General features: G+C 45.4%; 1 protein-coding gene across 1 annotated transcript; it reads right to left on the bottom strand.

Annotated features, from left to right (window-relative positions):
• LOC144467889 (uncharacterized) lies at nt 1-12239 on the bottom strand. Its single transcript, XM_078176879.1, has 6 exons — nt 11849-12239; nt 10704-10859; nt 4532-4776; nt 4134-4423; nt 3756-4047; nt 1-3653 (listed from the first exon to the last, which is right to left on the bottom strand). Exons 1-6 carry the CDS (start codon nt 11987-11989, stop codon nt 3374-3376), a joined length of 1404 nt encoding a protein of 467 aa, XP_078033005.1. The 5' UTR covers nt 11990-12239; the 3' UTR covers nt 1-3373.
• Between the last annotated feature and the right edge of the window lie 770 nt (nt 12240-13009).

Here is a 13009-nt window from a genome sequence, read left to right on the forward strand (position 1 = left end):
TTTTACAGACGTTTCAGATACTCGTAGCCTATCGTACGAAGAGTTTCAGCGAGACTCATTTTTTCAGTCGTGTTTTATTTATAAAGGTACATGGGTATACATTTTCATTTTTATGATTATGGCAGTAATAACCGACTCTGAGTAGCTGCGCGTGACATCCAACAGTATAAAAGTAGTCTGAACAGCTTGCTATTCGAGGCAGTGGCGTTGACCATTCACTCCTCACAACGAAACAGACGTAGAAAAAATGGAAGAAAGAACATTAAGGACAAACTTCTCGTCTCGCGTATACTCTAAACTTATGATTATCTAAAACACTTTTTTCCCTTTCTTTTTCTTTTTAATGCTAATGTGCCTCCTCAACACGTTTTTATTTGAAATGATCGAAGCGAAGAAGTCGGACAAGTCCCGGAGAAAAGGCACTATACGTCTATTAAATATAGTATTCGACTCTCTCGATCGTACAAAGTATACTACGATACAAATCATCGTGTGTGTGTGTTTCGCATCTTCGCGTTTTTTCGCATCGTAGCAAAAATTCTCCTCGAGCCGAGTCAAAGAAATAATTCCAGATCTCGCCGATAAGCGCTCCCATAATCTTTGAATTATAAATTTCGATCCGCCGGTCGGGAACTTTTACGAATCCGATGAATTTCAAGCGTCCAGTGTTTCTAAACGCTGCTTCCTGGGTGAGAAGAAGCGGTTCAAATCGGCCCGCAAATCAAGCTTAATTGCACCTCCGTGTCGGATAAAATTTCAATGCATCCTCTCGCGCTCGACTATCGTTCGTTCGCGATCGGAACCCGATAGACGAACGTTGTAAGTCGTTAGTTACAAAGTGAAAATCAGCGTGCGCGGCAAGATCATGCTGGTATTCGCGATACAGGTCTACAGACACGTTTCACGGTTTGATACTTTTATCAATAATTTTACATTCCGCGAGTGCAGGTAGTGCTATTGCTTCTTCTCGTGCTTGCACGGTTCAACAATTTTCGACTTTTTGCACTTTGCATCTCTCTCCCAAAATCCCAGTTGTCGAATTGTCTCGAGCAAAATTCTCCATTTGCTTATTTAACGACAAATCACGGTCTCAGCCCTAGCAAATTTCACGTTACAACTAAAATTACGATTCGAAGTCCGTATACCGATCAGCGTGCAAGCCTCTCGAGGTGCAAGTTTATTTTTGCTCGGTGTTCCAAGTTATTCTAAATTACGTACAACTACGTAAAGAATTCTCGTAATTTACGTAAGAGACAGGCCGGCATTTATCATCTTGTTCTCGTTTTGTTTCGTCGCTAATTGAAACGCTCCAAACAAACACACTACCCTCTCGTTGCACAAGCGCTCGAACGTATTTTTCCTCATTTCTTTCAAAAAGTTACATGCAAAGTTTTCCCTCATTTTTTCATTCCTTTTTCCTTCGCCCCTTCATTCTTTTCCCTTGTAACAATCGCAACTATTGTCGATTAAATTCTATATTGCACTAGCTATAATTATATAAAATATATATCTAACGGTAGGCTTAGCTTTTTTTTTCTTTTGAAGTATACCCTTTTAGGCACAGTTTATTCCGGAATTAGTTTTGGATTCGAACGGAAGCCGGAAGTAGGTGGTATGTGACGAAGCAGGAGGCACGGCAGTTCTGTCGACCGATCGGCTTTTCGTTGCCGACCGTCTCACGTGATTCTATTTTAAAGAGACAAAAAGGAAGCGCCGTAGAAGCGAGTTCTATGAAGTCACTGGAAGAAACAGTTTGTTCGCAATGCAGGGGGTCTGTCGTCAGACGATTGACAAACGAAGAATCATCGTCATCGTCGTTCGGCAATGCTCTGCGCTCTCTATCGTTTTCCCCGTTCAAAACAAAGACAAGTGTCTATATGTACAATTATTGTCGCCTAAAATTTTGATTTAACATCCGACGAAAACAAGAGTCCCCTCCCCCCGTCGTCTCGCTCCGCGAATTCTATGCGTCGTCGTCTACGATAACGAGAGAAAGAAATGTCCGAGAATGATCAGAATCATTGCATCGTTTGCTCGCTTTGAAACGCAGAAATCGTACAAACAGAATCTTTACTCATCCCTGGTTAAGTACATACGGATACTTCAGGTACCAAGAACAATCGTAACAATAAACAAGACTCCGAGTACTGTAACTAAAAAAAAAAAAAAAGAAAACAGTTGATTCAAAGACAAAAAAAGAAATAAACGATTTAATTGCCCTAAATTGCTTCGGAAATATAAAAATTTGCGCTGCATGCATGCATCGGTAATATTTAGTCAACACTTACGCTATACCACAGTAAAAACTACACGTTTGGTACTATAAATTGATAATGCGGCTAATAATATGTTGCCTCTAAAAAAAAAAAAGAAAACGATCGAGCATCGCTCACAAAAATGTTAAGCATACGATTAAAAAAAAAACAAGGAAAAAAATCACATGATCGAAATATACTCTTAACTTTAATACGCTTTATATGCAGCTGGTATAATCATCCAATGATAAATGATTTTAACAATATAAAATATTCGTATACTTCTATTTTTAAACGAACATCTTATCGGAATAGCGTTTTTTTCAGTAAATCATTTCCTACAACGCAATAATCGCTTTTAGCATGTTCAAGAAACGAGAAAACTACTTCGACAGTGAATTCTCCAGACCTTGGTATGCAAGTATGTTTTTTTTTTGTTTAAAAATGAAAGGAGTAGAAGAAGAAGAAGAAGAAGAAGAAAGTACGATAGCATTGAGAACAAACCTGTACATCGAATAGCGGATACTGCTAATGATTAAAAATGGCGGGAAGCTAGCTATGTAGGAACGTATACTATTAAGTATAATCACATTTAAATACTGACGCAATAGTGAAGTTCCTTGGCACACCAATCAATATCGCGTCAATACCTAAATATTTTTACGAATAACGTATGTCTTAATTCATATACATATATGCGGGACACACAGTAGTACATCTACGAATATATAGTCGAGGTTCCTTAGTTTTTTCCTGATATGTTGCATAATGCGAAAAATATTGTTCTCTGTTCCACTCTAACGGCGATGGCAAGTATATTATTGGTTCACTGACAACGGGGCACGTAGGTTTCGACACCGAGGGCAACGGAAAAATTCTTCGTCGACAACGTTCCGCAGGACTGACCCCCTCTCTCTCTCTCTCTCTCTCTCGCTCCCACCGATGGTTTGTACAACGAGCATACTACTGTGCATCTCTCCTTAATAAATCAGTACATATTCATTACAATCACAATATGCATGACATCCTATGCAAAAAGTTCTGGTCGAAATGGAGTTGGAGAACTTGTACTATGGTAAGACACGAATCGATGGTACATATTGACAAGGGGGATAATTCTAGCTGCATAATCCCGACGGATCGACGAGACCGCGCGCAATCAGCTCCGCCGTTGCGGGATCGCCGGCTTGTTTGCCGCTCGAGTGCTGCGGAGGAGTCTGTTGTGCATGAGGCTCGAAATGGGAACGAACATGGAACATAAATTCAGCCTTATCCGTGAAATCTGTACGACACATAAGACAGAAGTGCCTTTCCGAGGCGTACGGTTGCGGCGGCGCCGCGGATCCTGGGAAATACGGCGCCGCGTGTTGCGGTGGGGCCGACGCCTCCAAATGAGACCTTGTAACAGAAAGATAGAACAATTGTCAATGATCTCCGTTCAACCAAACGATCAAATAAATGCCGTAGGATCATCGAATCCTCGGAGCAGATGAATATTACCGGGCGTGCTGCATCCATTCTTCCCTTGTAGCCAGTGCTCTGCCGCAAAGTTCGCACGCCCAACTGACCGGCTCCTCTTTCAGCTTGTGTATAGTATCTGGGCGAGATTGTTGCTGCTGTTGTTGTTGCTGCTGTTGCTGAGCCTGCTGTTGCTGTTGCTGCTGCTGCTGAGCTTGCTGCTGTTGCTGATCGGTGTTCGGAACGGTCGGCGTGGAGAGCGGCGCCACCCCCGGTCTATGTCTCAGCTTGTTCATGTGAATAACTAGCTTATCTCTACGCGCGAACGCTTTCCCTGCAAACAATAAAAATCGTTTTAGAAGGAGCTCGGTCCTGGGAAATCGGTATAAAGGTTGAAGGCTGCGCGTGCAGGATACTCACCACAAACTTCGCAAGAGTACGGCTTCTCCCCGGTATGGATACGCATATGTATAACGAGTTTGTCCTTGCGGGCTAGGCCTTTGCCGCAGACTGTGCAAGCGAACGCTTTTGTCGCGGGCTCGCCGGTATTGGTAGCTTTCGAAGCAAATCCCGGACGAGAAGGTACATTGTTTGTCGTTCTTAACGGCTGGTTTACAGACGGAGCTCTGCTCCCAAACTGCTGATCCATCGCGCCGGGGAACGGGGCCATCACTCCGCCAGGGCGCATCGCTGCTGAGTAATCTGGGGACCTATTTAAAGTTCATACAATTGCGATAACATTTCTCCGGCATTGGATACTTTCGAATGTACTTTGGCAAGTTTGAATAAGTTTTAGAAGGTTATTGTTAAATACTCACCAGGTTCCGATCGAACGTAGCACCCGCACACCGTCGTCGTAGCCAAGGCCGTCGTCCGGCAACGTGAACGTAGGATTCGGAGTCTGGGGTGTTGCTGGCGGGCCGGGTCCTGCGAGTCTCGCTTGTGCAGCTTGTTGTGCCATGTGCTGTTGCACAGCAGCATGGGCCACCGCGTGCGCCTCGACGTAAGCGGATCGCTGCTGTTGCTGCTGACTACCATTAGACATCTTGTCTTTGTCCGCGCCCTATTAATCGTTTATTTGCTCTTGTATCGCTCTAGATGGCTACACACCGACCCGCGAATTACGCCGTACAGATCGTACATAGCGTACAAAGTGTACAGAGTAACTCGGCGGTCCCTCGTCAAGAAGCATCGTCGGAATCGTATTCTACGTCGTCGCCTAGACAACCTAATAATCTCTTCTACCCTCGTAATCTTCTTTAAAAGTCCTTTGAAAGAAACGAGACCACTGCGAAGACGTTCCTACCGTCGTGTAACCAACTACCATAAACGAGGACTGGGGTAAGAAAGTGAACGAGTCGCGGGTGAAGTTCAAGCTAAAGGAACTCTCGAGAAAAACTCTCGCGAGCTTTGCGACGGCGTTTCGTCGACAAAGTTACACGTGGTGGTTGCCGCTCCGACCTCGAGTGGCATCCAAAGAGCTGCAATTAGCATTTATCTGTAACCCGGGGGGGACACGCGAGTCACGGTTAAGGAGATACCGCGTTTTACGTGCCGTATCTGAAACGACGAGAGATTCGAATGTCAATAAACTCCGCCCACGATCGAAAATAATAAGTTTACGATCCGTCGAACGGAACCGTTCGGAGATAACGCGGTCGAGGCGCGTCCAACAGGAATCCGCCGATTCGCCGGTAGTTTTTCAAACTGCGAACGGAATTATATTTTCGCGGCACGGATCGAGAGGAGCGAAAATAACAGTCGAGGGAAACAATAGTAAAGAGTGTGCGCCGCGTGTGCACACCCCGTTGTAACGCATCGGCCCCCCCCGCGCTTGCTACAAAATCGAACGCGCTCGGCCTATACCGGCGAACAATATTTCGCGATATTTCTATCAACTCTCGCGCACAAAAGCGTAACGGCTTCGGAGCCAATATGGGAAAACGATTAATCACGAGGACAGAGGCGAGCGGAGCGCGCACGAAGGCGCATTCTGTGCCAAATATCTGTTAACGATAATCGATATTTAGTAGAAACAGAGGTGTATCACAGGGCTCTCGCACTCTCCGCACAAAATCGTGCCCGCTTTTCGAGGGCCGCCGCCGCGGAAGCAACGAAAAACTGGACCGGCTAAGCGACCACGGTGCGCGACTTGCTGTCCAGATGCGTGGAGTCTGGACCAGATCGGAAAATCGGAGGAACGCTTCGACGACGGAAACAAACGATAAATTTATTGGTCCACGTGACGATCGTTCCAGAAGGCGGCGAGTCGGAAGAGCGTATCGAGAATCGTCGCATCACCACCGGGGAAACATCATAGGAGCCTGCATAGCCCCGGAGACGACGTCGAAAATACATAAAAGAGAAGAACTTTCGAAGCAGCCGAAAAGATCTCTTTCGAAGCAGGCTCCTCCGTCAAGGTCCGCCGGGAGAGAACGATGACCGAAAAGAGAGACAAAGGGAGACAGACGCAGAGAGGCAGGCAACGCGAGAGAGAGAGAGAGAGAGAGAGAGAGAGAGAGAGGGACGAGGAGAGAGACGGGTCGAGGGATAGAGACGGGAAGAAGGGTCCGGGTGGAAGAAGAGAGACAGAAGGAGTTCGGCTTACAAAGCCAGACACGATCGTTCCCACAAAAGACGGGAAAAGTTATCGGGTCTATCTTCGCGCTCACATACCTACAGTTCCGACGGGATGCAGACGAGGAAGAAAAACGCAACCTCCGATCAATGGGGACGGGTCTCGGACGTCCTGGAGGAACGCGCGATATCACTGGGGGATGTCACTAGCGATTGTACAGCACGTCACTTTGTCCTGGTTCCCATGCCGGTGGTGGTCGCCGAACTGGGTGAAAAAAATCGGGACTACCGAGGGTCTGGCTCGTCTGGCTGGTCTCCGGCTGGCTCTCGCGATGCAACACCAAGGATCCACCGATCGGTAGTCGGCTAGACCTCGAACCGGCCTTTACCGAGAGAGGATTATCGCGGTCGCGGCACGCGCGTTCTTTCTTTTCGCGACGCCACGAAAGAATCTCGCGTTTTACGGGGCAACCGGAGTGTGTCCCGTGGAGCTAGCCGCCGATTCCCGGCGCGGGAGGATGTAAGGACAAAGAGACGAAAAAAAACCGCCTGGCGGGCAAGCAGAGGGGATAGCCGCGAGAGCGAGAGACGGAGAAAGAGAGCGAGGGAGAGACCGAGTGAGAGAAGAGGGGTGGCGTGGAGGGAGGGAGAGAGAGAGAGAGAGAGAGGCAGAGAGGGATGGAAGGAGAGCAAGAGAGCCGGGGTAAGTCGAAGAAGGGAGACGGAGCGACGAGGGCTACGCGAGGGAAGAACAGAGCTAGCCAATCACGGGAACGGGGGAGAAGGAGACGCGCGGCTAAGAAAGCAGAGATAGAAAGAGACGAAATAGCCGGTGACACACGAATGCAGCGCGGCGTAACGATATCGAGTGGAGGTCCCCGCGGAATGCACCGTGCAGCCGGAGCAGCCGGGCCTTGGAGAGCGAGAGAAAAACGGTGATACCGATAGGGTAACAACGCGGTGCGGAGAGAAATGGAGCAAGAGAGTCGGAGAGGACACGGAGAGTGGAGCGTACTCGGGCAACTTTCCGAAAAATCGTCGCGTAATCGTTCTCGCGAGGAGGCACGAGGTTACCGGGGTGCTCTCCGATGACGAAGCAGTTGGACAGGGTGGCACAGCCGCTGAATGACACTGAACGGGGAGGAAAAAAGAATAGAGAGGATCGGGAGAGAAGCGATACACGGACGAGACAGCGCGGTGCAACGATATCGAATGGTGATCCCCGCGGAACGTATCGTGGCCAGCGCGACGTCGAGAGCGAGAGGGAGAAAGGGGAACCGGGGGATAGGGTGGATCGCGGCTGCGAGGAAGGAAGGGAGAAAGGGAGCAAGGGAAGGAAAGAAAGACAGGGAAGCCCTAGAGAGACAAGTATGCGCGCGAAGAGACCGTGTATACCTTGCGTCTCGTGTACACAGACTACCGTGTGACTCGGCTGCCGGATACACACAATGACGGAAGAGAGCAGCGTAGCAGTAGTCGACGGCGGCGTCGGCGGCAGCGGCGGCGCTCTGCAGTGCGTCGGCCCGCTGACCTTGACACTGACATTGACTGAGCGAGCGAGAGAGACGAAGCGGGGGGCTGTACATATCGTCGAACGATACGCGCGATTAAGCGAAACTAAACGCGAGACGGTACGTCGCGTCGCGTCGCGTCGCATCGCGGCGTCGCGTAGCCCCGCGTCGGAAGTCCCCGCGCGAACACGTTAAAGGAAACGAGACTAGCCGCAGAGAACGAGAAAGAGAGAGGGACACGGAGAGAGAGAGAGAGAGACCACTACCACAGCTACCTCGGTTTTCTTTGCTCGACCTGGCCCCCTTCGTCGAACCGAACGCGGGATCAACGATCAACCGGGTAACGAGAGACTTCGTCGAGACCGTTTACGACGTTTATTCGAAAGTCTAGAAACAGGTTTTCAGAGATGCAGACCTGTGGCTCGGCTCCTCGTTGCACCTGTGCCCGGGACAAGGAGATCCAAGGGGTCAACCAGAAGGGGTGGGGATCGAACAATCTTGGATTGGGGAGCGACGAGACGCGTAGAGCGAGAGAGAAAAATGGAAATGCTGCGAGCGGGACGCGGAACGGCTTAAAAGATGAGAGCAGAGAGCCGAGCAGAGGTACAAGTGAGAGAGAAGAAGAGAGTATCGCCGGGAGAGAGGGAAGACGCGGTGGTATCGAAGGAAAGGGAAAGAAAGAGGGGACTAGGCGAGACGTCGAAGAAAAGGAGAACTGACTTTCGCTTTCTGTGCGCGACGCAGCCTAGCCGCGGAGCGTCGATCAATAGCGCCGCGACGGTTGCACACACACGTACGTGCATGCACGGATATCAACCTACCATCCTGGGTGCTCGCGTGATCCGTCTCTCTCCCCCATCTCCCTTTCTCTCTCTCTCTCTCTCTCTCTGTTCTCCCTCTTTCTCGTTCTCTCTCTCTCTCTTGCCGTATCTACTCATCCGTGGTGGTTATCTGTATATTATCCCCTCTACCCGTTGTCTCGACCGATGAGTCGCGTGTGTGAGGGTGGAATTATTGGGATCACGCTTCGTTGGACAACGAAGGGGTAGAGCGACAGAGAGAACCAAGGACCTCTGGCTACCGATCAGCGACGCCCCCTGTCCGCTCCATCCTCGTCGCTCTATTTCCCGCGCCTATACCTTCCTCGTCCCTCGTCTTCGTGCTCGTGTTCGTCGCTTATCGAGTGTACCTACTACGAGCGGAATCGGAAGAAGGTGGAACACCGAGAGACTCATAGGTGGTACCACGACGCGAGCGCGTGTCGCGTGAAGGGCTTTTTACGCGGAGCTCGAAATGTGGAACTCGTGTCGGCCACCCATCCGACGCATAAACTCACTTTAACGCGTCGTGTCGGAAATTGCCGCGGGAGTTTATGAGCTTGTAAAGAGTCACACCGGTACTTCCTAGGATACGTACGAGCGACTCGGATAACCCGGTTCCCCGGCTATCCGTGTCCGGCTTGTACGACTATAAATTCCTCCGCTGCCACCCGCTTCGCCGCCCGATTCCCCACACCCGTTTAACCACCCGCTTACCAGCCACCAACTTAGTTACACCCCGCTTCGCCACCCCATCCGCCGGAACCGAAAAAATTAGCAAACCTCCACACGGCATCGCGATATTCCCTCCTCCCCCCCCCCACGCGCGCGAGCGGCTCCGCGTCACGAGTTTTAATGTACCTTTATTAAGCGCGTTGTCGCCTCCATTTGTACGGCACTTGCTCCCAGTCGTAAAGCACGTGGCTACGCGGAGTTTAAACGTGTCCGATGTCTCGTGAAATCAATTAGAAGCAAATAAACTGGTAACCGTAAACAGACCGCGCTATGAATCGCACGTACCGCCGGTCCCGCCACTATATTTAGCGGCAAACGTTATGAATAATTTCACTGTCCCTCGGTTATCGAATGTTTCAATCGTATTATTCAAATGGAATGTATCTATACGGCGTACACGCTCTCGCTTCGGAATAATTGGCGAATTTACATTCGGCGCCGCGCATAATTGGATTCTTCAGGTGTGGCGTAAACAAGAAATGTTGGAAAATTGAATTACCCCCCGCACGCACGTCTTTTATTTGTCTCGTTGGCCGCTACACGCTAAATGAAATTTTTAAGTCCCTTAAACACGAACGGCGTGTAGTATTCCTGTACGAGTTTTAATACGGGAGTGCATCCGTTACTCCATTTTTCAGCTGACGCGAATTTATTTTATACTCCTCGACCATTTCACGAATCTTGTCGCACGTGTCGTGACTTGGATGTTTCCGCAGTCATTAAGTTACGTATATAGCGTTCACATACGTGAACAAGGCGTTTTAAAGATTTCGTAATGTTCAGAAGTATCGCATTTTTCGATAACGCAAATTTGCATTACGATTTTCACCTGTACCGTAGAATGGAGTACATGCCAATATACAGGGTGTCTCGCAACATGACGAAAATATAGAGGCCGTTTTGAATTGTTTAAATATTCCTGCCCGCATTCGGATAATGCGTCGAATTCTATATGTATAAAGAAATATTAATATCAAATAGGTCCTACAATAAATAGTTACTGAAAGTTCACAGTCACTATTTATTTTAGTAATATATAATACTTTCTTAATACAGAATTAATGCTTTATCCAAATTCGAGAAGGAATAGACACGATTCCATCTATAAAACTGATGGCTACCTTCATGTTTCGATAAAAAAGCAAAATCGTGTAAAACCAATATCAGTAGTATACACATGTTGCCTTGTAAACCATGCAACTTCCATCCGAAACATTTTTCGTAGAACGAATATTTTATGAGCTTTTTTATGCCGTTATGTTACGAGACTCGCCCTGTATAAAATAGAAAAATACAAATTGCGTTGCGTGTAATAAAGATCTAGCTAAGAATAATAAAATGCCACTTACCTGGTTCACCGATGCAGCAAGATGCTTTAAACTATCCGCGTAATTTTTTAACACCGTGTCCGTGGTCATACAGCTCACACGAAATTCATAAAACATATCCAGTTTATACACGCATCTCTGGCAGATATTTTTTGGTAGTCCATCCTCTTTAGTTATCTGCAACACAATAACTATTTCAGTGCGCTGCTCGCAAAAAAGAAAGAAATCGGAATATAATTTCGTTCCGATTTATCGTACATACATATTAGTGATTTATTTTTAATCGATTATCTTAATTATTTCGATTTACATTTTATTTTCGGCAACGCGTTACTCATCGTTTACGATGTAAAAATACTTTAACATAATTACGTTAATAAATAGTTTGCGCCGAAATTATTCATATCGTCTTTTGTGAAAGATCCTATGAGAAACGTTAAACAACCAATATATTTCTATAGATTCATTACGATAAATTAGAAAAATGACTATAATATAATTTTTCTAATTCTAGATCGATTTAATGTAACATTTTCAAATCTGTATTAAATCAAAATAGTATATATTTCAAAAATTAAATCTCATTTTCCTGAATACGATACTGCTTAGTTTTCCGTACTTAATTTAACTCATAGAATGAAATCTACATTCTTACGTAGTCTATAGATGCAACAGACTTTGCTCAATAAAAAAAATACATTGTACTTTGAGTATCTATATACCTACAACTTGTTAAACATTAATTTCCTGCAAAGCAAAACTTTGCTTTTATTTGACCAAAATCTTAAACCCTGTACCAGTATAAAATATACATAGTTCAACAAATTAAAAGGTCAAAGTAATATTAATGACCAGAACTTGAAATTCCAATGCCTTTCGAATAAACTTTACAACAAGTTTATACTTCGCTCAGAGTTTTGCCCTGTTCCTTTAAAGCTTTAATACACCATAAAGCGAAACTTCTGACTAATCCTGAAACAGCTGCATTTGTTACAATGAGACCTGTGTGTTTAGATTTCTGTAATTAGTAATATTTAAGAAACCATTCATGCTGTGAAAAATTTATTTTTGCATTGATTACGTAAATATATAATGCCGTTAATAAGAATTCAAATAGTATGGAAAATATTGTAAAGTGGGCCACAATGAAAGCATCTTTAACTCACCACAGTGGGTATACAGGAACGTATTTTGAATAGTAACTGCCGCTGCTCGCCTTCCTTATCAAAGATTTGTAGTTGGTGACTGCTTTTCAGTGAACAAAGCCTGCACAACTCAGCGAAATTGAAATCTTCGTTCATAGCCATTATTTCAAATCGCGGTTAAACACAAGCGTTCAATGATTGGATAGGTTATGTCGACCGTACTTCTTCCAGTAATGCTTCTTATGTATTATAGATCACCGTCTTCGTAACACAAACTTACTATCGGTTGGTTTTTGTTGGCAAATAAAAATTGATTCGATACCGACCAATTTCAACAAATACGAACCCTTAACAAAACTAAACTAACAATCATTTAATCAAGACATTTGTGCCTTCCCTGTCGCTACTGTTGTCCAGCATGAACGATGCCTGGCTCCACATTGCGCGACGCGGAACCACCTACAAGGGGGCGCATGAATTAACAATGGCGCGCGTCTGTCGGTAAAATAGTTAAAAACAATAACAAACATTCGCGTTTCAATTAAATTAAATTAATTAATACGATTCAACTCAGAAATCAGTCTGAAACATTCGAATTTTTATATTCAGATGTATATATTTTTCATCGATAAATTGCCAAAGATTAAATTGCTGTAACTTTGTTAAAAACAATCGTAAATAGATGAATTTTTTCTCATTTTAAAGGGCAAAGTCTCTACTATTTAATACGTGTCTCAATTTTATTCTGAAATGATTTTTATTGTTCTGCGAGATCGAAATGTGACGGCACTTTTATTTCATAAACACTCTCCAGTTTCAAACGCCTGTGCAATGTTCAATAAATTTTTTTATTAAACATAACTATAATGACATTAAAGTGGAAAGTCTCCCCTTTACAACGACTACCTAAAAATTGATATACGATTTTTTCTTACTGAGTTATCGCACTTTGAATAAGGACCATGTTGGATAAATACCATAATTTAAAGAATTAATTTTAGAATTAATTTTGCATTGGCTTTTTATTATTATCTACTGGTAAAACAGCTAGAAAAAATTATTTCTGCTTCTTTTAATGATTTATCAAAGATAAATGTACAGTATTGACCGAAAAGAACGAATTCATAACAGCAGCAATCCCTATTTTTACGATATCAGATTTAATTGAGCGATATAACAACG

This window comes from Augochlora pura, chromosome 1 (genome assembly GCF_028453695.1).
Source record: "Augochlora pura isolate Apur16 chromosome 1, APUR_v2.2.1, whole genome shotgun sequence".
Lineage (NCBI taxonomy): Eukaryota > Metazoa > Arthropoda > Insecta > Hymenoptera > Halictidae > Augochlora > Augochlora pura.